Source organism: Acartia tonsa, chromosome 11 (genome assembly GCF_053477335.1).
Source record: "Acartia tonsa isolate MP-2025a chromosome 11, ASM5347733v1, whole genome shotgun sequence".
Taxonomy (NCBI): domain Eukaryota; kingdom Metazoa; phylum Arthropoda; class Copepoda; order Calanoida; family Acartiidae; genus Acartia; species Acartia tonsa.
Genome location: NC_137270.1, coordinates 25,992,293 through 26,016,380, shown reverse-complemented (window position 1 = coordinate 26,016,380; position 24,088 = coordinate 25,992,293). Strand labels below are relative to the sequence as shown.

At 34.5% G+C, this 24,088-nt stretch overlaps 1 protein-coding gene across 1 annotated transcript; it reads left to right on the top strand.

The window, feature by feature from the left end:
* Positions 1-813: 813 nt before the first annotated feature.
* On the top strand, positions 814-23,295 carry LOC145331881 (uncharacterized). The gene is made up of 10 exons (XM_080176755.1): positions 814-932; positions 1,424-1,521; positions 2,449-2,595; positions 3,043-3,109; positions 6,024-6,094; positions 19,580-19,628; positions 20,126-20,181; positions 20,739-20,831; positions 22,192-22,333; positions 22,923-23,295. Exons 1-10 carry the CDS (start codon positions 830-832, stop codon positions 23,165-23,167), a joined length of 1,071 nt encoding a protein of 356 aa, XP_080032881.1. The 5' UTR covers positions 814-829; the 3' UTR covers positions 23,168-23,295.
* The last annotated feature ends 793 nt before the right edge of the window (positions 23,296-24,088 follow it).

Sequence of the window (24,088 nt, the reverse complement as noted above, 5' to 3'; positions counted from 1 at the left end):
CCTTTGCTTTTTCGAGGAATTCAAGTTGACCGCTACTTGTGTGTGTTTGTGTATGTGTGTGTGTGTGTGTGTGTGTGTGTGTGTGTGTATGTGTGTGCGAGGGTAAGTACCAAGGGGAATGGGACTTGTTTGATTTTTATGGTAGGAAAGCTTTCAAAAACCAAATTTTAAACCAGTTAAATTTTGTTTGTAAAAGAGTGAACTAGGGTTAAAATATGTGAAGTGAAATATTTTTATTTTTAAAACTATTATTTAGTAGTTATTGTGAAATAATTCAATATTATCCTTTTACAAAAATTACCAGGATATATGTCTGTACTGAAGATTCTTGCTAACCGCCATACCGTTATGGTTCTCCTTTACAATGTAGCTTCTCATAGGTCTTAGCAATCACTTAGATCTTACACCAGATGAGCATGTACGTATTCTAATCAAGTGAAACTTGTAGCTGGCAAAAATAACGATCCACTCCCATTATCCCATCCCCTACCCTTCTCTTGAACTGACCAATAAGTGATGTCCATGTTAGCAACCTAAATTGATGACAATTTTTCCCCTGTTATAATATCCACGTATATTCTATATCCATATTATGTAGCTGCTATTTGAATTTGATGGCATAATTTAATCCAGGAATAAGGTATAATCAACAAGCAAAATTAATCTAAAATAATATTTGGGGGGCAAATGGAGAGGTCGTCAATTTTACGATGTGTTGCCCCCCCCCCCACCCCCCCAACGAAAGCTGAAAAACGCGTGTAGGTTTTGTGATTTTTTCCGAATTTATTTCATTGTTGGTATAAGCTGATTTTAATCATTTTCAGACAAAATGTTGTTTGACATGTCAGTGATACGAAGCAAGATCAAAGGGCTGAATCCTATTTATATCATCAGATTTCAAATAATATCTCATGCATTTCTTATGATGACAGGTAAAATAGTTTTCCAGTAAGGCGTATGAAACTGATCAATAACCAGTGGATTTACAGACAATTTTCCACGAATATTAAATAAAAATCATAAAATTAATACCATTTTTTGGAGGGTTTTGATCTTATAGATAATTTCTCATTTCTATATCCGCGAAAACCTGTCTATAATATGATGCGATAAATAATTATTACTTTGAAAGATATTCTACATATCTGGCGAATATTTAAGTATTTTGGTTGACGTGATTTGCAAAGAGGACGACACATACTATGATATGGAAAAAATTATCTTCAATTTACGTTACTATCATGTTTTTCATTTATTGGTAAGTTCGATTATCCAGTAGGCGAGGAGGGGCTCAGGTATAGAGGTTAGATGGGAAGAATTGTTATTTTACCCAGCTACGAGTTTCACTTTAAAAGAGAACATGAATATCTAACATCCATGTAACATTATATACATTATACAGTAGTTTGTGAATTATTTTAAGGCTTCGCGTCTAGCATCGTGTTTGCCCTGGTTCTGTCCAATAAAGAGAAGCTTCTTGTGTCTGTGGCTGGGGGCTCTAATTTTAACATTGATCCACAGGTAACTATCAGGGAGGGAGGGACATTAGGTTGTGTATTACACTAGTCCCCAAAATTTTGTGATAATGTTTTCTTATTCTTTGGCCTAATAACTTTGGGGTTATTTTAATTTGATTGGTTCGTTAAGACGAGTGTCCAAACGTTTCAAGAACTAAATGTAATCTAGAGAAGGGATAATTTTGTGTATTATCATTGGGAATGTACATCAATTCATCTGCCATTGTCTTATCTCTTTAGAAACCTGGATTTGCTTAATATGTAACATTGTGCCTTATCTTCTTTAAAACCAATTATCTTAAAAAAACAATTATGGATGGTGCATTAGTTCGTTATCAACGCTAATGAAATAGCTGTGTGTGTGTGTGTGTATATAAAGTATAGAATAAAGTTCAGGTAGCTAGTCTAAAGTAAACATTGAACTTTTTATAAACCTATATATTAATGGCTTTTGTTAAAATCACGTTATGATGTTTTTTTTCTCCCAAAATTTTTTTATCTTTTACTTTGGTAATTTGAATTTTTAGAAAGCTATTGTTGGGTTTCCCTCAGACAGATTTTAGGTTGTATTATTTGCACTTTTAATAATGACTAAAAATTTTATTTGAAAGTATCATTGCTAATTAAAATTCAAAATAAATAAATTAATAAATAAGCACTTGGGTAGCATTCTATCAAGTTCTTTGGATACAATGTCCTGGTAATGACCATTCTAATTGTTGCTCTCATATATTCTGTATATTATAGAGTACTAGTCCTGTAGAGTCACCTGTACAAAACAACAATGTTCTGGTATTGACCAGTCTAATTGTTGCTCTAATACATTCTGTATATTATAGAGAACTAGTCCTGTAGAGTCTCCAGTGCAAGACAACACTGTTCTGGTAATGACTAGTCTAATGGTTGCTCTAATACATTCTTTATATTATAGAGTACTAGTCCTGTAGAGTCTCCTGTGCAAGACAACAATGTCCTGGTAATGGCAAGTCTTATGGTTGCTCTCATACATTCTGGCCTCTGTATAACGTCCTCTGCTATTTTCCTGGTTGCCAGTAGATGCCAGTTTAGATCAGAAATGGTAACTTTTATCATTTTCTTAATTTTTTTTTTATTTATAGGCCTTAAAAATGTAAGATTTCTCTAAAAGGCACAGCATTATCAAGCTAATGCAGTTATTAACGATTTAACAAGAATATGTTACATGGTAAAAAATGTTTGCAAACATGTAAAAAAAAAACAAAAAAAACTGGTATATGTTTTAGTAATCAATGCTTTATGCTGTTTAGATCTTTTTAGTTAGACAGACGAACGTATTGCTGGAGGATTTTTCCTAGCTGTAGAGTAGGTGCGCTATTTAGAAAGAAAGCTTCTTCTTATTTTTAATTTAAAAACATTTTCTTAACTCTTTTAACCCTTGCTGAACATAAAATAAGCATAGAAAAGATTTATTCGTTGTACTGGTCCCCATGCGTTATGGGGGAAATCAAATTACCCCCTAGAATTTAACAAAATTTTCATTTTTAAGGTGCTGTCAAATAGAGTTCAAGTGACGGTTCTTTCTATTGCTGTTATGGTCACATTTATTCTCATATGTAAGTACCTTTTTCGTGGACGTCCAAGCTTTTATTTCTTAAGGGGGTAAATAAGGGGTTTCAAGGGTTTGCGGGGGTTAATTTCATGTATATAAAAAAATTGATGGGGTTAAAAAGGGGGTATTTGAAGATTTGAGGGGGTTAAACACCCCTTTTCCACTAACCTTAAAAGATATGATCTTATTTACTAAATCAATTGGATGGGTAAGGTTACCTAAGAGATCTAAAACGGTAAAGCAACATTTTTTGTGCCCTAGATTAACTAGTTTAGGTCCTGGATAGACCTAGACCCCCGTATCCTTATCAGAAAGATCCCCAATTTTAACAAAACCAGAATCCGAATAAGTTTAAAATGATAAGACAATCTGATTAGAATATGAAAAGTTTTGTAAAAGTACCGCAGATTGCCAGCATTACTTAGAGGATTTAACAATCTATCAGATTTTTAATAGTACTACTACTATATAATTATAGGATTATACCTTGAATTTTCGAAAATCAGTTAACTTTCTTTTTTATTAACAGAATTAAAAAATATATAAACACTACTTATTAAAAATCAAATGAACTATCTTAACAAAACGGTTTTATTGAGATTGCTCAAAATTGCCCCAAATTAAAAAAAAAACAAGGATGACAATATCCATAAAAGCGATGCTCTGAAATGGAAGGTCAAACGAACAATAACACTTGAAGAGTGTCAGAAAAGAATAGACTGAATATTAATGGATGACTTTATATGTACAAAATTGTAAGTAAATTTGTTGCAAAACTGATTAAATACATGATACTGATTAAGGACATACTGACGTTCTTAGGACTTGATTATAGAGATGCTTCGCTTATCACATTGTAGCTTGTTGTAATAGGAATCAGTATTCAAAGAATCAGATGAATAGGATAATTTTAACATACAAAAATTTTTTGTCAAAAAAGTAAAGTAAAGTCTTACCTTAAAGTTTGAAATCGATAGGACAATTCTTACCTGTTTAAATTAACAAAGAGATCTAACTGTAACGGACGGATGGACGTACGGACCTACCCTAATTATAGAAAAGCTTCGCTTTTAATAATGTACATACTCAACTCAAAAAATTATGTTATTGTTATGCTACTTAAATAGACATAATTATCCTTGCTTTTGTTTATTTAACACCTTTGTATTACAACCCAGATAGGGAGGGGACATTGGGCTGTTTTTTACACTAGTCCCCAAAGTTTTATTATAACTTTTTCTTATTCGTAGGATTAACAACTTTGGGGACTTTAATAAAAATTTATTGTTTAAGTCATTAAGTTGAGTGTTCAAACGTGTCAACCACCTATTGTAATCTACAAAAAGTATAATTCAGTGTCTATTAATTTATCGTCCATTGTCTTATCCCTTTAAATCCCTGGTTACAACCTTTACATTTTAAATACCCTTCAGGGAGGAAGAGGACAGTGAAAAATATATAAATATATTCCTTTCTCATTTTCATTATAGGTATAAGGTACCAAAGGCAGAATTCTACAAAGACGTCAAAACCTCCGTATTTTGAGGTGGTTCAAATTGTTGGTTTCAAAAGCTTGAGGGGGAGCAATCTAAAGTATTTTTAAAATTTTTATGGTGGTAAAATGATGGTTATAAAAGTTTCTTTTTTAACCCCCACCTTTGACGTGTATGAGGGTGTATGTAGGAGGATTATTTTATCAGCCATTGTCCTATCCCTGATTACCAGGTATCTAAAGGGATAAGACACTGGCTAATAAATTGATGCACATCACATTGATGATTCACAAAATTAGATTAGATTATAATTAAAGTTTGAAACGTTTTACCACTCAATGTAAAGAGCCAATCAAGCAAAATTTAATTAAAGTCCCCAAAGTTGTGAAGCAAAAGATTTAGAAAACATTGTTTTAAAACTTTGGGGACTAGTGGTTTAAACAGCCCAACGCCCCCTCCCTCTCTGTCTGATTTTACACTTAGTTTAAAAGTTAAGAAGGAAGTCACTTTAGAATGTTTATTTATATTTGTCACATATGAAGTACACACACACACACAGAAAAAAAAGCTTTTACAGATTTGTATGTCTTATATGTGTAGATATTTATATAATACTAATAGTACCTACTCTGTATAGACATTATGAAAAAGCGTAGCTTTTCTATCTTTAGAGTTTTCCAGCTGTACGTCCCTAACGGATAGCCATGATCGTTAAAGTAAGGTCTATCGATTATTTTAAAAAAAATTGCCTGGGGATTCTCATAACAATTTGGTATATTGTTGACAAAAACTCGCTCAATATTGATTTGTTGAGTTTTCAGATTTTTTCTCTCACCTAATTGGTAGACGTATTTCTTTAAATGGCGATTCCTGGGACAATTGAGCACAATGCACACATAGATTATATAATTCCGACCATCAACAAGTACTAACATTGATATTCAATTGTTCTATTGTCCTGATTGTTGAGCTTTACGTTTATAGATGTTGTAATCCTTGTTATCTCATCTTTTTCCTTTTGTCTACTATTTTTATACACTTATTATATGCTGTGTAATAATCTTTGCATGTGAAGAAATTTGTTTTATAAAATACAATTAGAATGAAAAACACCGACGGAACAAGTAAATCATTTACTAAATGTTCATCGGAACATGAAATCTTCACAAAAATCACATTCCCCAACAGTGTTACGGATTGACAGAAGGACGTAAAGACAAAGTTAATTATAAAACAGCTACGGTACAAAAAAATGATTTCCTACATGTAACTTTCTAGAAATGTTTTTCCTATTTCTTTATTTTTTTCGTCTGTCACAACTATTTATACAATTCAAACACAAAATACCCTATTGTTATCGAGATCGTTTTAGGCTATCTACCCCATAAATTCATAAATTTCATGATCCTATTTTTTTCGTTTCAGTGGTCATTGGTATATTAAGAGAACGCATAGAGTTTATGATTACTGGTTCTGTACCTACAGTTTTGGTTCAGGTACATTGGTTTCTAGCAGCGAACCTACTCTATAATTCCGAATGTCCGTCCGTCCATCCGTCTGTCCGTAATCAATGATTTGGGAGAAACGTGATTTTCTCGGCTCTTACTCATGATAGACAGCCGAAAATGTTAGGGAAGATTCCTATGACATATGCCCATCTAATCTATACATTGTTTTGTCCATCTGTCTGTTATTTGGGGTGCTAGATCGATTCCTAGATTTTTAAGTTTTCACGATTTTCTCAATTCCTTTTCAAGATAGAGGGCTGAACTTTTCAGGGATATATTAATTATACATTCTACATATTTTCACCAAGTCTTATTAAGATTTGTCTATTAATATGGGTGCTCGATCGATTCCTAGATTTTTTGATTTTCGTGATTTTCTCTAATCCTATTCCAGGATTGCCGGCTGAAATTATCAGGGATTGAATATGCTCATATTCTACACATTTCCATTAAGTTTGTCGGGTATACTCCTTTTCACGACATCCCTCCATATGGAGCGATGATTTTAATTGATCGCCTCTTATGACATGGGGCGATGTAATGGCTCCTTGAAAGGGGCGATTTAATAGCCCCATATAACAAGAGGCAATGTTATGACTCCTTGAAAGGAGCAATTTAATAGCCCCTTGCCCTAAGAGGCGATTAAATGATCCTTTATCGCTCCTTTATCGCCCCTTCTAAAGAGGAGATGATATGTCCTCTTATCCCAAGGGGCTATTATTAAATATCGCCTCTTTATGGCCCCTTCACTATTATATATATCTTAGTCCCTTGATGGCCCCTACATCGCTCCTACATCGCCCCTACATCGCCCCTTCATCGCTCCTCCATTGCTCCTTCTCCGAATTTATATTACATTGTACTTTGATGGCCCCTATATCGCCCCTCCATCGCTCCTACATCGCCCCTTCATCGCTCCTTCTTCAAATTTATATTACATTGTACTTTGATGGCCCCTACATCGCCCCTCCATCGCTCCTACATCGCCCCTCCATCGCTCCTACATCGCCCCTTCATCGCTCCTTCTTCAAATTTATATTACATTGTACTTTGATGGCCCCTACATCGCTCCTACATCGCTCCTTCATCGCTCCTACATCGCTCCTACATCGCCCCATCATAGCTCCTTCTCCAAATTTATATTACATTGCAACTTGATGGCCCCTACATCGCTGCTACATCGCTCCTTCATTGCTCCTACATCGCTCCTTCATCGCTCCTTCTTCAAATTTATATTAAATTGTACTGTGATGGCCCCTACATCGCTCCTACATCGCTCCTTCATCGCTCCTACATCGCCCCTTCATCGCTCCTTCTCCAAATTTATATTACATTGCAACTTGATGGCCCCTACATCGCTCCTACATCGCTCCTACATCGCTCCTACATCACTCCTCCATCGCCCCTTCATCGCTCCTTCTCCAAATTTATATTACATTGCAACTTGATGGTCCCTTCATCGCTTCTACATCGCTCCTACATCGCTCCTACATCGCTCCTCCATCGCCCCTTCATCGCTCCTTCTCCAAATTTATATAACATTGCAACTTGATGGCCCCTACATCGCTGCTACATCGCTCCTCCATCGCTCCTACATCGCCCCTTCATCGCTCCTTCCACAAATTTATATTACATTGTACTTTGATGGCCCCTACATCTCTCCTCCATCGCTCCTCCATCGCCCCATCGCCCCTTAATAGCCCCTTACCTTAATTTATATAAAAAAGCCCCTACATAGCCTCTCCATCGCCCCTTAATAGCTCCTTACCTTAATTTATATAACATAGCCCCTACATAGCCTCTCCATCGCCCCTTAATAGCCCCTTACCTTAATTTATATAACAAAGCCCCTACATAGCCTCTCCATCGCCCCTAATAGCCCCTTACCTTTATTTATATAACAAAGCTCCTACATAGCCTCTCCATCGCCCCTTAATAGTCCCTTACCTTAATTTATATAACATAGCCCATACATAGCCTCTTTATCGCCCCTTAAAAGCCCATTACCTTAATTTATATAACATAGCCCCTACATAGCCTCTCCATCGCCCCTTAATAGCTCCTTACCTTAATTTATATAACATAGCCCCTACATAGCCTCTCCATCGCCCCTTAATAGCCCCTTACCTTAATTTATATAACATAGCCTCTACATAGCCTCTCCATCGCCCCTTAATAGCCCCTTACCTTAATTTATATAACATAGCCCTACATTAGGGTGGGTTCATATCGGAATTAGACAAAGCGGGGATATGCAACAGATAAAATTAACCTTAAAAACATTTCTGACCGAAAAAGAATTTTAAAAAATTGAGTTTTAGAACACGACCACTTAAAAATATAATTCATTACTTATTAGTATGCAAAGACGACATTCAAAAATGTTTTTGAATCAGAACTATGGCTTCATGGTGCTCCCTGGAAAGGCCTTGAGGAGCTGAATCAGGAACTTTTGTCCGTTTCAAAATATCTCGTTCCTAGCCTTAGAAATCCAAAAAATTTTAAGGTTTATTGAGAATTGTCCAATTTGTAGAGGTTTTTTAGATTTTCTCAGGCTAGGAACGAGATTTTTTGAAACGGACAAAAGTTCCTGACTCAGCTCCTCAAGGCATTTCCAGGGAGCACCATGAAGCCATAGTTCTGATTCAATAAATTTTTGACTCCCATTTACAAATAGCTATACAATTGAATGTCTAGTCGTCAGCGGTTTTAAGACTTAGGATAAATTTTAAATCATCCAGAGGTGTATTATATCTATATAAATTGAGTGCAGATCCCCGCTTTGGCCTTAGAAAAAAAATGTCCAAAATCGACCCACCCTACCCTACATAGCCTCTCCATCGCCCCTTAATAGCCCCTTACCTTAATTTATATAGCATAGCCTCTCCATCGCCCCTTAATAGCCTCTTACCTTAATTTATATAATCCTTACCTTAATATATATAACATAGCCCCTACATAGCCTCTCCATCGCCCCTAAATAGCCCCTTACCCTAATTTATATAACATAGCTCCTACATAGCCTCTCCATCGCCCCTTAATAGCCTCTTACCTTAATTTATATAACATAGGCCCTACAAAGCATCTCCATCGCCCCTTAATAGCCCCTTACCTTAATTATATAACATAGCCCCTACATAGCCTCTCCATCACCCCTTAATAGCCTCTTACCTTAATTTATATAACATAGGCCCTTTATGGCTCCTGTACAGCCTCTGTAATTGTATTGCCCCTTCATTATAGAAGGTAGGGCATTAAGGTAAGGAAGGAATGTGACCCTCTACAGTTTTAAATTTAAGTTTTAAAAGGATGACAAGGATGACAACATTTATAAAAGCAAAGCTCTGAAACGGTAGAAAAAAGTTTAATGAACATTAATAATGTAGAGTGTCAGAACTGAATAGTCAGAACATAAATTTAAAATTCGAAACAAAATTGTAAGTAAATTTATTGAGAAATTGCTTACATGCAGGAAAATGCTTAAGGACGTACTCACATTTTTTGGACTTGATTATAGATATGATTCGCTTATAACATTCTATTTTGTTGTCCTAGGAATCAGTATCCCAGAAATCAGATTAATCGGATAATTTTGATACATAAAAATTTGTTGTAAGTTAATAATTAGTATGCTTAAAATGGACGTACGGATATTCTGATAATGATTATAGACTTTCTAAATCGTACCTTTCTACTACAGGAATCACATGCCAAAATTAACGAAAATAGCTAACCGTTACGGACGTACGGACTGATCCTTAATATAGAAAAGCTTTGCTTTTAAAAAGTTAAAAAGATTTTTTGAGGGGATGGGGTAATATTTTTCTTGGGGTGAATTTTCTGGGAGGGTGGAGATACCCTCCCTCGAAATAATTATAAACCCTCTATGAACTTAAAAGAAGCTTCACTGTAAAGGAGAACCATATAGGTTCAGCGGTTAGCTTTTCTACAGCTTTTCTACTTTATATAATAGGTTATGAAAAAGGAAAAAAAAGCAAGATAACAAGGATAACAACATTCACAAAAGCAAAGCTCTAAAATCAGTAGGTCAAACATAAATTTTGTTAAAATTAGCGTAAATCTATAATACAAAATAGAATGATGTCTGTCCATCCGTCTGTCTGTCTGTCCGTCTGTCTGTCCGTCTGTCAGTCCCTTAAGATCTCGGTAACCACTGAACCGATTATATTCTACTATTCAGGGAATATACCTACTGGTCCTGTGGTGGTTTTAGGCTATTTTCTTGGGGGGTGGGATACCCCCAACCCCCCAAAAAACAAAAAAATCCCCCCCCAATTTTTTTTTTTTGCTGAAGATTTTCTTGGTCCTATTACGAATTTCGCCAAAAAAAATTTTTATCACCTCTTGGGGCAAAGCCCCTAGAGGCTAGAGGCGAATCTGCAAGTATAGAATATAGTAAAAGGGCATAATTTTATTTTTAGTATTTGATTATAATACTAAACCTTGTTGTCCTAAGAAACATTACTCCAAAACCCAGATGAATGGGACAATGATATTATACAAAAAAATGGACGTACATACTTTCTAGTAATGAATATAGTATTGTACCCAACTGTTATAGAAATCATTCTGCAAAGTTTGAAATCGATAGGATATTTATAACATGTCTAAATTAAAGAAAATGTCGTCTAACCGTTTGGACGTATGGACAAACCAATCCTTACTATAGAAAAGTTTCGCATTTAAAAAGGAAAATTATAATGAAAATATAATGAATTAATAAAATAAATACAAATAATATAATAACATAATGAAATAAAGAAAAAAAATAAACTAAGAGAATGAAATTTTTTAGTTAAATAGAATATTGAATAAGGATCATATAATGGACAAACAGACAAAGTAAGTTATAGAGCAGACTTTAAGAGAATATGCTATTACTCAAAGATTATCACGAAACCTAAGTCTTTTGAAGCATAATTGAGAGACAGACAAAATAATTTATAGACTGGATATACATATGTCATGGGAATATTCACTAAAAATCTCAACAGTCTATCTTTAACAATAGCAGAGAAAACCACATGCTTAACTTAATGAGAAGAGCAATGACGAAAGGACTAACCCTAATTGTAGAAAAGTTTTTCTTTTAACCAAAAAAGGATTTTTTTTGGTCTGAAGCTTAAAAATTTCATAAACTGACTAAATTCTCCATTTAAGGTAAGCTTCACATAGGTCATGGGATGGTTTTTTGCTTTTTCATTTTCAGATTTAAGCCCCTAATTGGTTTAGGCTATTTTTCTGCCTCCTTACATTAAAAAGAGCGCAGCTGCAAGTGAATAAGAAAAGAGAAATATAAAAGAAGAATACATATTATCCTATTATATAAAGTAGTAAAACATAAACAAACGTTGGAGTGGACAAACCTAGGAATGGGACAATCGTCGAAGTGGACATTGCTTATGTAAAACGCAGGAGTGTCTTTTATTTTATTTATAAGATAAAAATCTTTCAAAACAAAAAAAAAATCTTGAATATCTTTTCTCACAGACTGAAATTTTAAAATCAGTCTGACAGTTTTCCAAAGTAGGTAAGTTCTATCGAAAGGCAAAGGTTTGAAACAGATAGAACATTTCATTAAACTAAAACATATTTTTTTCTCACATTGTTTACAACTGTCAAATATGTTTTTTTTATATGCCTAACCCCTGCAGGGGGCTTATTTGTATATTTATATCTTAACCTAACCTAACCTGTGTAGAAATAACTAAACAAATGTTGTTGAAACCTAATTTTTAAGATATTATAGACACTTCTGCGTTTTACTTATATAATGTCCACTCCGACATTTGTCCGAAATATCCTGCGTTTGTCCACGTTAGTAAGGCTTTCTGTTCTGAAACTTAAGATCTCAATAAAACTACTAAACAGATTGGACTTTCTATTTCAGGTAAGCTTAATATTTGTCTTGTAATGGCTTTAGGCTATTTTATTTTAAGTCCAGGGATGGTTTTAGGCTATTCTATTTTAAGTCCTGGGAAGGTTTTAGGCTTTTATTCATTCCCCTTTGAATACAAAGCCAATAGATGCTGGGGGCGTAGCCGCTAGTCAATATACAAAGTTTTTTTTTGTCTGTAGCAAAGGATCTCGTTTGCTGCTAAACCGATATGATGTATGTCTGTCTGTCTATACCGTAGGATCTTGCCAACCGCTGAGTCCTGAGATGATTTTAAGATAGTTTATTTTTTTCCTTATAATAAAATAACAGGATATTTGTCCATAAAAAGCGAAGCAATATCTTAATTTTTGTTGTTGGAACTGTTATTCAGTTGATTATACCAAGGATCTAAAGGAATAAGACAATGGCCGATAAATTTTTATCCATCCCTAATAACGATACACAAAATTGCAACACTACAACCAAAATATGACAAAAGTCCCCAAAGTTTTGAGCCAACGAATAAGAAAACTTCATTTTAAAACTTTGGAGACTATTGTAAAAATTGCCTAATGTTTCCTTTCTCCCTGAGATTATACAGACTATCCTTAAACTAATATTTACATTAAAGTAACAGGATGTTTATCAGTATCAACTGAACCGATATGCTTCTCCTTTACATTGAAGCTTATTTTACTCGCAGGAAAAGTTTTCATTTTGGGGAGGGGACCAACACTTTCAGCCCCCGGAAGGTATCACTTCCCTTAAATTCTTAACCTTCCCCCCCCCCTCTCCACCACATCTATTCATTAAAGTACTCCTAGGGTCATCTATGGGATTAGCCGTTAGTGACTTAAAAATAATTCAAGTGCAATGATATATTTACCAAATTAATACGATAATTTTGTATACATTTTTTATGAAAAAAAATTATTTTGCCAAAGGCAGCCAAAAAATAAGCAGCAAATGTTTCAAAAATGCTCTGATAATCAGAGATCTACAGGGATAAGACGATTGTCGATAAAATGATATATATACATATATTTGTGTGTTTTTTTATGAGAACTTTTTTGAAAGCAATTTTACCTTACTTATAGTTATCAGAATTTAATGATTAATGGCTTATTCTCTTCTTCTTTTATAACCTTTAATAGAAAAGCAAAAAATATTTCAGTTTTTATTCAAAAAGTACAGTAAATTAAAAAATTTAAAACTTAGGTGTCAACATCTAAAAATGGTTTTAGTGCATTTTTCTTATAATCTACCTTTGCAAGAATGGCTGCAAAACGCTTCAAAGTTGAGATATAGAGCTAAAAATTTATATAGATACTATTTGTGACATGTACTAGAACATTTTGAAATTTGAAGGCCATATCTCAACCAGGGAGGGAATACTGGCCCCCCAATGTACTTGGAAAGGGTAGAAGATTTGAGCATAAGAAAAATGCGCTAAAACCATTTCTCGTATTCATTTGAATCCGGTGGATAGGAACCGGTTCTCATCCATACGGCACCTCGGGGCTAAAAAAACTAGTTTTAATCTCATAATTGTACTTTCTTTATCCGCGGAAAGCCGTTTATAATACGATGCGAGAAATAACTATTTTAGATGTTGACACCCATGTTTTGAAATTTTGAATTTACTGTACTTTTTAAATAAAAACTGAAATATTTTTTTGCTTTTCTGTTAATGGTTATAAAAAACGAAGAGAATAAGCCATTAATCATTAAATTCTGATAACTATAAGTAGGGTAAAATTGCTTTCTAAAATGTTCTCATAAAAAAAAACACTGTATATATATGTATGTTTATATATTAATTATTCCCATTAATGATTCACAAAATTACCCCTTCTTTAGTTTAGAATTAGTGGTTGAAACATTTAGACACTCAACTAAACAATTACAAAACAATAAAAAGTCCCCAAGGTTGTTAATCTAACGAATAAGAAAACGGTATTATAAAACTTTGGAGACTAGACAGCACTCTTGGATAAGCCAACTTATAACACTTTGGGAACTATCCCAATCCTCCCTGGCGAAATGACAATGAGATTTTTTGGTAAATTTGTGGCAAACTTTATTCTTAATAAATTAGCACTTGCCAAAATTATACTGGAGAGATATTTCATTGAAGAATAAATCTTTTTTTTTGCCCAAACTTTTCGTCAGCCAATAATAACAGATAAGTTAAACATTGTAAAAATAATATAGTAACTTAACTCGAGTTGTCAACGGCAGAAATTAAGTCCTGAGATGGTTTTAGGCCTGGAAAGGTTTATAACAATTTTATCTGTATTTCTTAAAATAAATTAACAGAATCTTTGTCTGTATGTATGAATGTCTGTCTGTACCGAAGGATCTTGCTAACCGCTGAACCAATATGGTTCTCCTTTACAGTGAAGATTCCTATAGGTCCTGAGATCGTTCTCCTTAATAGGGTAGCTTCTCATAGGTCCTGGGGAGGTTAATAACTATTTTAACAATTTTATCTGTATTTCTTAAAATAAATTAACAGGATCTTTGTCTGTATGTATGTCTGTCTGTACCTTGCTAACCACTAAACCGACATGGTTCTCCTTTACAGTGAAGCTTCCTATGGGTAATGAGATGGCTTTAGGACATTTTATTTTTAATCCTTATAAAAAGTAACAGGATCATTGTCTGTATGTATCAAAGAAGATCGCTAACTGCAGAACCGATATGGTTCTCCTTTATAGGGTAGCTTCCAATAGATCCTGGGAAGGTGTATAACTGTTTTGAAGGAGGATATAAGGGGCTATTAAGGGGCGATGGAGAGGCTATGTAGAGGCTATGTTATATAAGTTAAGGTAAGGGGCTTTTAAGTGGCGATGGAGGGCTATTAAGGGGCGATGGAGAGGCTATGTTATATAAATTAAGGTAAGGAGCTATTAAGGGGCGATGTAGAGGCTATGTAGCGGCTATGTTATATAAATTGGCTATTAAGGCGCGATGGAGAGGCTATATAGGGGCTATTTTATATAAATTAAGGTAAAGGACTATTAAGGGTCAATGGAGAGGCTATGTAGGGGCTATTTTGTATAAATTAAGGTAAGGGGCTATTAAGGGGCGATGGAGAGGCTATTTAGGGGCTATGTTATATAAATTCGGGTAAGGGGCTATTAAGGGGCGATGGGGAGGCTATGTAGGAGCTATGTTATATAATTAAGGTAAGGGGATATTAAGGGGCGATGGAGAGGCTATGTAGGGGCTATGTTACATAATTAAGGTAAGAGGCTATTATGGGGCGATGGAGAGGCTATATAGGGGCTATTTAATATAAATTAAGGTGAAGGACTATTAAGGGTCAATGGAGAGGCTATGTAGGGGCTATTTTATATAAATTAAGGTAAGGGGCTATTAAGGGGCGATGGAGAGGCTATTTAGGGGCTATGTTATATAAATTCGGGTAAGGGGCTATTAAGGGGCGATGGGGAGGCTATGTAGGAGCTATGTTATATAATTAAGGTAAGGGGCTATAAGGGGCGATGGAGAGGCTTTGTAGGGGCTATGTTATATAGATTAGGGTAAGGGGCTATTAAGGGGCGATGGAGAGGCTATATAGGGGCTATGTTATATAAATTAAGGTAAGAGGCTATTAAGGGGCTATTGAGAGGCTATGTAGGGGCTATGTTATATAAATTAAGGTAAGGGGCTATTAAGGGGCGATGGAGAGGCTATGTAGGGGCAATGTTATATAATTAAATTAAGTGGCTATTAAGGGGCGATAGAGAGGCCATATAGGAGCTTTGTTATATAAATTAAGGTAAGGGGCTATTAAGGGGCGATGGAGGAGCGATGTAGGGGCCATCAAGTTGCAATGTAATATAAATTTGGAGAAGGAGCGATGAAGGGGCGATGTAGGAGCGATGAAGGAGCGATGGAGGAGCGATGTAGGAGTGATGTAGGGGCCATCAAGTTGCAATGTAATATAAATTTAGAGAAGGAGCGATGAAGGGGCGATGTAGGGGCGATGTAGGACAATGAAGGAGCGATGTAAGAGCGATGTAGGGGCCATCACAGTACAATTTAATATAAATTTGGAGAAAGAGCGATGAAGGGGCGATGTAGGAGCGATGAAGGAGCGATGTAGCAGTGATGCAGGGGCCATCAAGTTGCAATGTAACATAAATTTGGAGAAGGAGCAATGAAGGGACGATGTAGGAGCGATGTAGGGGCCATCACAGTACAATTTAATATAAATTTGGAGAAGGAGCGATGTAGGAGCGATGGAGGGGCGATGTAGGAGCGATGGAGGGGCGATGTAGGGGCCATCAAAGTACAATGTAATATAAATTTGGAGAAGAAGCGATGGAGGGGCGATGTAGGAGCGATGGAGGGGCGATGTAGGAGTGATGGAGGGGCGATGTAGGGGCCATCAAAGTACAATGTAATATAAATTTGGAGAAGGAGCGATGAAGGGGCGATGTAGGAGCGATGAAGGAGCAATGTAGGAGCGATGTAGGGGCCATCACAGTACAATTTAATATAAATTTGGAGAAGGAGCGATGTAGGAGCGATGGAGGGGCATTGTAGGAGCGATGAAGGAGCGATGTAGCAGCGATGTAGGGGCCATCAAGTTGCAATGTAATATAAATTTGGAGAAGGAGCGATGAAGGGGCGATGTAGGAGCGATGAAGGAGCGATGTAGGAGCGATGTAGGGGCCATCACAGTACAATTTAATATAAATTTGGAGAAGGAGCAATGTAGGAGCGATGGAGGGGCGATGTAGGAGCGATGAAGGAGCGATGTAGCAGCGATGTAGGGGCCATCAAGTTGCAATGTAATATAAATTTGGAGAAGGAGCGATGTAGGACCGATGAAGGAGCGATGTAGGAGCGATGTAGGGGCCATCACAGTACAATTTAATATAAATATGGAGAAGGAGCGATGAAGGAGCGATGAAGGAGCGATGTAGGAGCGATGAAGGGGCGATGTAGGAGCGATGTAGGGGCCATCAAAGTACAATGTAATATAAATTTGGAGAAGGGGCGATGGAGGAGCGATGTAGGGGCCATCAAGTGGGTTGTTATATAAATTAAGGTAAGGGACTACGGAGGGGCGATGGAGAGGCTATAAAGGAGCCATCATGGGGCTATAGCATAGCCTCTTATCATAAGAGGCGATATGAACGCCCCTTTAAAGGAGCTATTAAGAGGCCATGAAGGAGCTATAGCATAGCCTCTTATCATAAGGGGCGATATGAACGCTCCTTAAAAGGGGCTTTCACATTGCTCCATATGATGAGAGGCTATGCTATAGCTCCTTGAAGGAGCTATAGAAAATCATCGCTCCATATGGAGGGATGTCGTGAAAAGGAGTATACCCAGTTTGTCTTATAATTGCGGTACTAGATCGATTCCTAGATTTAAGGTTTCATGACTTTAAAGGTTTCGTGATTTCCCTATTTTATCCAGTTTAATTTTAATTGTATCACACTGCTCTATAGTAATTTTTTTCCCGATACCCATTCATAATTTTTGAGCTACTTGTTCTAGGTGTAAATTTAAATATTAAATGTGAGGTATATTCGATATTTCCTTTTTCGTCAAAGGTGCTTGTTAAAAAACTTAAATTGAAAAAATCAGCTTAATAGGATAAACTAATCATATTGATATTGTTGTTAAAAAGATCTAAATCAATATTTTTATAATGGACTTGGTGACTTTCTTGTAAGGGTTATAGAGTTGCTACGCTTTCTAATATGTCACGGTTGGACCCTCAGATGTCAAAACTTTATTTTAGTGTTTGGCCAAAATGACTTTGCAATTGTATCTGTAAGTACGTCTAATAACACCCTTTGCTATTTTTAAAATCCTAGAAAATTTTTTTTGCAAGAAAATTGCATAAATTCGCAACCTTTTTTAGAACCACTACATAACTCGAGTTTTAAAACTTTTTATATAAAATCCTTTTTACAAAAAATATCAATAATTACTTAAAATTAAACCTGAAAGAAAAAAAATCTCATTACACGTGTTAATTTGCATGTTTTAGGTCTTTTTTTGAGGAAAGTATAACTTCCACATTTTTGACAATAATTATATTTTTTTAACATTTCAAAGTAAAATATAATAAAACTTAAACGATTTTTCTTGAATTATCAGTTGAAAATTTCATCAAACATGCAATTTAAGTGATGAAAATTTAATAAAATCATTTTTTGAATTACCAATTTTCTACATTTAAAACAAAATGTTAACAAAATTTAAAAACATTTTAACATATAACTTCAAAAATCAATAACATTTTATAAAAAGATGTTTTAAAAAATAAATCATTAAAAGGTATTAAAATGCATTTCAAATTACTTAAAATTAAAACGAGAACATCTTTTTACACTGTATTCTGTTTAATAGAGTTTAAATGACATGATTAGTGAATGAAATATTTCCTAAACTCATTAAGCCTTTTTGTGACTATATTAAAAATAATTTATTTTGTTTCATATTGTTTTTTTATTCAAATATTTGACAAAATTTTCCCTACGTCAATAAAATAAAGTCAGTTTTTTACTGTTTCCAGGTTTTTCTTTATAATTATAACAATTAAATATAATATAAATCTTCATTATCTTTTATTTGAATTATCATACACATTAAAATGTAAAGTATAAGCTAGAATAGCACTTTTTTTAACGAATATTTTAATCACACAACATATGATTGGGAAGTATAGCCATTTCTTGGAGGTATAATATTTACAAAAATACCATTAATTCTGTTTTTATCAGAAGTTAAAAAAATTGAACAATTCTAAAACAATGGTTGGCTGTATAGATATTGAGTACACTAAGACTACGGCTCTGTTCTATTGAAATAACGTTGCAAAAAGAGGGGTTCTGAAAGTAATCTACCTAATTATTTTTAAAGAACCAACAAGTACTGTCAGTATCTTTTTTCTTGTAATCTAGCAGACAATCAAATCATAACACAATTTTCATTATAAAATATTCAGGTTTCTACTTCACATTTTAAAAAATATACTGATCAATAAAATGTTCAAAATTTTACTTTGTACTAATTGAAAAAATATGTTGTAATTCTTATTTTAAAGTTACATTTTTATCCCTGACAAAATCATAGACGACTTTTAAAGGCATCTTATCTAAACTTTTTGAAGAAAAACTTAAAAACGTTAATTAAGTATTAAAACTATTTTCTTCGATTTTTCTGAAGTTATTATCGCATTCTATGGGTTTTTTATTATCATTTACTTATATCGAAAGTGCCAAACATTGTACCCTAACTTATTCATTTAATAAAAAACCAAGCGTGATGTACTTGATTGTTACAGGAATCATCAAACCAAGTTTTAAATTGCCAGGACAATTGTAACGTGTTAAATTATAAGAGGCCCTATTTATAGAGAAGCTTCACTGATAACAATTCAACTATTTAGATGTGCAATCTGTATTCAATTTTTGGATTCTTAAAAGAATATTTAATTCTTGTAGATTTTCATGCGATTTTGGAAGATTTTTCACAAAAATAATATTGCCTCACCTGCGAGTATTGACCTTGATTTTTTAAAGAATCTCTGTTTTTTTTAGGGATTACCAGTTTACCTGACAATTCTTGGTGCTAGCATTATTATTCAGGAATGTAATACTCACACATAATATAATAGTTATTTATCTCATAGTATTATAGACAGCTTTTCATTGATATTAAATGAACAATTTAAAGATTAAAATATTTTTTTTTAGTCCTGAGATGCCGAAGTCACGTTATAACAAAAAAAAATGGTTTTAATACTATGATTGTACATTTTTTTATTCTTAAGGTGGCACTTAATGGACTTGATCCGAGAACAAACTGGAAATAAATATGATTAACCACAGTTAAACAACGGGTTCTCAGCCATATTGAAATATCATGTATAGCATCGAATTTCCACAATTTTCCACGAATAATGAAATAATAAAATCATAAAATTGGTACCTGGTTTTTAGCCAGTTCCTTCGTCCCCTAGGGGCTATCAAAACTGGGTTTATATTATAATTTTTTATTCAAATATCCATGGAAACTTTCTATAATACGATGCGATACATAACTATTATTAATATATTGTAATGAGTATTAATTTGAACAACAGGGTTGTCTGATTGGAATGCTATTTATTGGCCGATTTCATTTTACTCAACTGGTTGAGGTAACTACATTAATTTTATTAAGTTTTTTTATATATATTTTTTATATTTTTCCTACAATATCTTAAACAATTTTACACATAGTGCCTATTATGCCTATGGCACTAATGGGGCGACGGGGTTCCTATAACTAACCCCTGTGGGGTGTATATCTGCGTGGTTACCTAATTATATAACCTTGTCTTTACGTGACCTAAAGTAATAAACAAACAACTCTTTTACAATAACTAGAGAATTCGCCCCTAGAGGCTTATAGGAGAACTAAAAGGAAGCGAGAAATTTTTATAGGGGCGATTTCTCTTGAAGATGTAGGTACTCTCCCACAAAATTGTTTTAAACCTTCCCCGGACCTATGAGATGCTCCACTGTATAAGAGAACCATATCGGTTCAGCTGTTATCGAGATTCTTTAATACAGAAAGACAGACACACGACATGTTACATTTATTCAGCTGTTAGCGAGATTCTTTGGTACAGACAGACAGACACACGACATGTTATTTTTATGTAAGAGTACTGTAAGCGTAGCATCTCTTAAATTAACTCTTTACTACTTGTAGGAAGACGTAGAGGTTGGGCAGAGAACAGTTAGGTTAGAAATAACAGCTGATGCTAGTCCTGCTGTTAACGTAAACCTGCCATCTGATAATAAGGTATTATAAACATTTGATGCTAGCCCTGTTGTTAACGTAAACCTACCATCTGATAATAAGGTATTATAAACATTTGATGCTAGCCCTGCTGTTAATGTTAACCTGCTATCTGATAATAAGGTATTATAAACATTTGATGCTAGCCCTGCTGGTAACGTAAACCTACCATCTGATATTAAGGTATTTAAAACAGCTTATGCTAGTACTGCTGTTAATGTACACCTAACATCTGATAATAAGGTATTAATAACAGCTGATAATAACAGCTGATGCTAGTCCAGCTGTTAATGTAAACCTGCCATCTGATAATAAGGTATTATAAACATTTGATGCTAGCCCTGCTGTTAACGTAAACCTGCCATCTGATAATAAGGTATTATAAACATTTGAAGCTAGCCCTGCTGTTAACGTAAACCTACCATCTGATAATAAGGTATTATAAACATTTGATGCTAGCCCTGCTGTTAATGTTAACCTGCCATCTGATAATAAGGTATTATAAACATTTGATGCTAGCCCTGCTGATGCTTAAGGTATTTATAACAGCTGATGCTAGTACTGCTGTTAATGTACACCTAACATCTGATAATAAGGTATTAATAACAGCTGATAATAACAGCTGATGCTAGTCCAGCTGTTAATGTAAACCTACCATCTGATAATAAGGTATTAACAACAGCTGATGGTAGTCCAGCTGTTAATGTAAACCTACCATCTGATAAGGTTTTAATAATAGCTAATGTCAGCCCGGCTGTTAATGTCGCCTACCATCTGATAATAAGGTATTTATAACAGCTGATGCTAGTACAGCTGTTAATGTACACCTACCATCTGATAATAAGGTATTAATAACAGCTGATGCTAGCCCTGCTGTTGATGTACACCTACCATCTGATAATAAGGTATTATATTAAAACATTTGATGCTAGCCCTGTTGTTAATGTAAACCTACCATCTGATAATAAGGTATTTATAACAGCTGATGCTAGTACAGCTGTTAATGTACACATACCATCTAATAATAAGGTATTAATAACAGCTGATGCTAGTCCAGCTGTTAATGTAAACCTACCATCTGATAATAAGGTGTTAATAACAGCTGATGCTAGCCCTGCTGTTGATGTACACCTACCATCTGATAAGGTTTTAATAACAGCTAATGCCAGCCCGGCTGTTAATGATGCCTACCATCTTATATTAAGGTTATAATAACAGCTGATGCTAGCCCTGCTGTTAATATACACTTGCCATCTGATAATAACCAATGACGTCTTTTTAAAATAGTCCATTATTCTAATATGATGTCTTTCGTGATTTATCCCTCTTTATAGGCACTATAAAGAGTTTCCTTTATTTTCAGACCCTAAAGCAAGTAAAATCCATGTTGACTCTACCTGGCCGTGATAGAATAGCCAGCCTGCGCTCCCTGCACAAGTATGATCCTGCCAATAATTCACCTGGGCTCTTTGCTGTTCCTCTCACTCCTTTTGATGCACAGTCGGGTAAAGATAGATAGACAGATATATATACAAAGATAGACAGATGGAGTTACAGTTGGATAGACCGATGGATAGACAAATATGATCCACCTAATGATTCACCTGGGCTCTTTGTTTTTCCTCTCACTCCATTTGATTTACAGTCAGGTATAGATAAACACATAGATACAGATAGATAGATAAACAGACAGATGGACAGATAGTATGATCCTGCCAATAATTCACTGGGGCTCTTTGCTGTTCCTCTTACTCCATTTGATAGACAGTCAGGTACAATATTAAAGACAGATGGATAGCCAATTGGACAGACAATTGGACAGACACTTGGATAGACAGATGAATAGAGAGATAGACAAAGATTGCCAGAAGGATAGACAGAAAGATAGACAGACGGATAGATAGATGAATAGCCAGTTGGATGGACAATTGGACAGTCTGTTGGACAGACATATGAAAAGACAGATACACAAAGATTGCCAGAAGGATAGACAGAAAGATAGACAGACGGATAGACTGAAATATAGACAGATATTATAGTCTGATAAACATTATAAATTATAATCTATATTATAAAAACAAATATTTTGTATAGGAATGTGGTCTACGAATGCAACCCCTGGTCAAAGTGTATCAACATCCTGCCAGAGTGTATCCACACCCACAAGAAGTGTTTCAACTCCAAGCAAATTCCTGCTGCCCAACACAGATCTTAAGAACGGCAAGACTGTTGAGAAAGTTAAGGAAATAAAAGATGATGAAGCTGATCCTAACTTTTCTATTTGTACAGATGAAGATTCTTTCGAATTTGGACTTCAGAATTCAAATAACACTGTGTAGTTTTTAAAGATAATATGATTTTAAATATTAATCCAAGTCCTTATAGTCTTATTAATGAATCAATATATATAGAATAAAAATATTTTAAACATAAATAAATTATAAGAAAATATAGTTTTAACAATGTATTTTTACAAATTGAACATATTTCTACACATAAATACAAAAAGCATACATTTTGTCAATCTATGAAGGGCAAAACTGTTTTCTTTAGGGCAAAACATTCTTTATTTTATTATGAAATTACTAAAAAACCAACCATTAAGTGCGCAAAAATGTTATAAATCTACAATGCATTTTATAATTACTATTGTCTAAAATTTTGTTTTTTAATCGCAGTTTTAAATGTACAAAAGAAATGTATTTAGGAGTTAGGAAAGCTGTAAATAGGATCATCTATATAATCAATTGAGATGTTGATTTAAAGGCATAAGCATAAGGATCCAATGTACCTAATGTATGTGACCTAATCCAACCTGGTATAGCACGAAAACAAATGTTAGATTTTTGTCCATTATGCGACAAAGCTAAAGAACTTTTAAAGATCGACTAGATCAAAATCCCACGAAAATACAAAAACCCCGAAGCCATTAGGGGCCGAAAATCCGGTTGTTTTGTTCAGGATATTTTTTTTTGTGTAACCCTAATATTTAAGTTACAGTGATAAAACTCAGAGACATTAAACTTAATGAACCAACCAATCAAAATTCAATAAAAGTCTCCAAAGTTCACAAGAAAAAAGTTATTACAGATTTTGGGGACTAGTGTAGTAAAAAACCCATTGTTCCCTCACACCCTGTAAACGTACAGTGACAAAACTAGACAATTGTTTATGAAAAAACTGACAATTAAATACTTGACAATGTTTTCATAAGCTTCACATTCTTTTCAAAACCCAGGGATGCAGCGATAAACATTTAG

Bases quoted from the DNA above. Each gene is read 5' to 3' on its own strand.
- LOC145331881 (XM_080176755.1), top strand. From the start codon at position 830: ATGTTGTTTGACATGTCAGTGATACGAAGCAAGATCAAAGGGCTGAAT. The intron at 933-1,423 runs GTAAAATAGTTT...AATTATTTTAAG, and splicing joins TGCATTTCTTATGATGACAG to GCTTCGCGTCTAGCATCGTG. The intron at 19,629-20,125 runs AATGTAATACTC...TTGAACAACAGG, and splicing joins TGCTAGCATTATTATTCAGG to GTTGTCTGATTGGAATGCTA.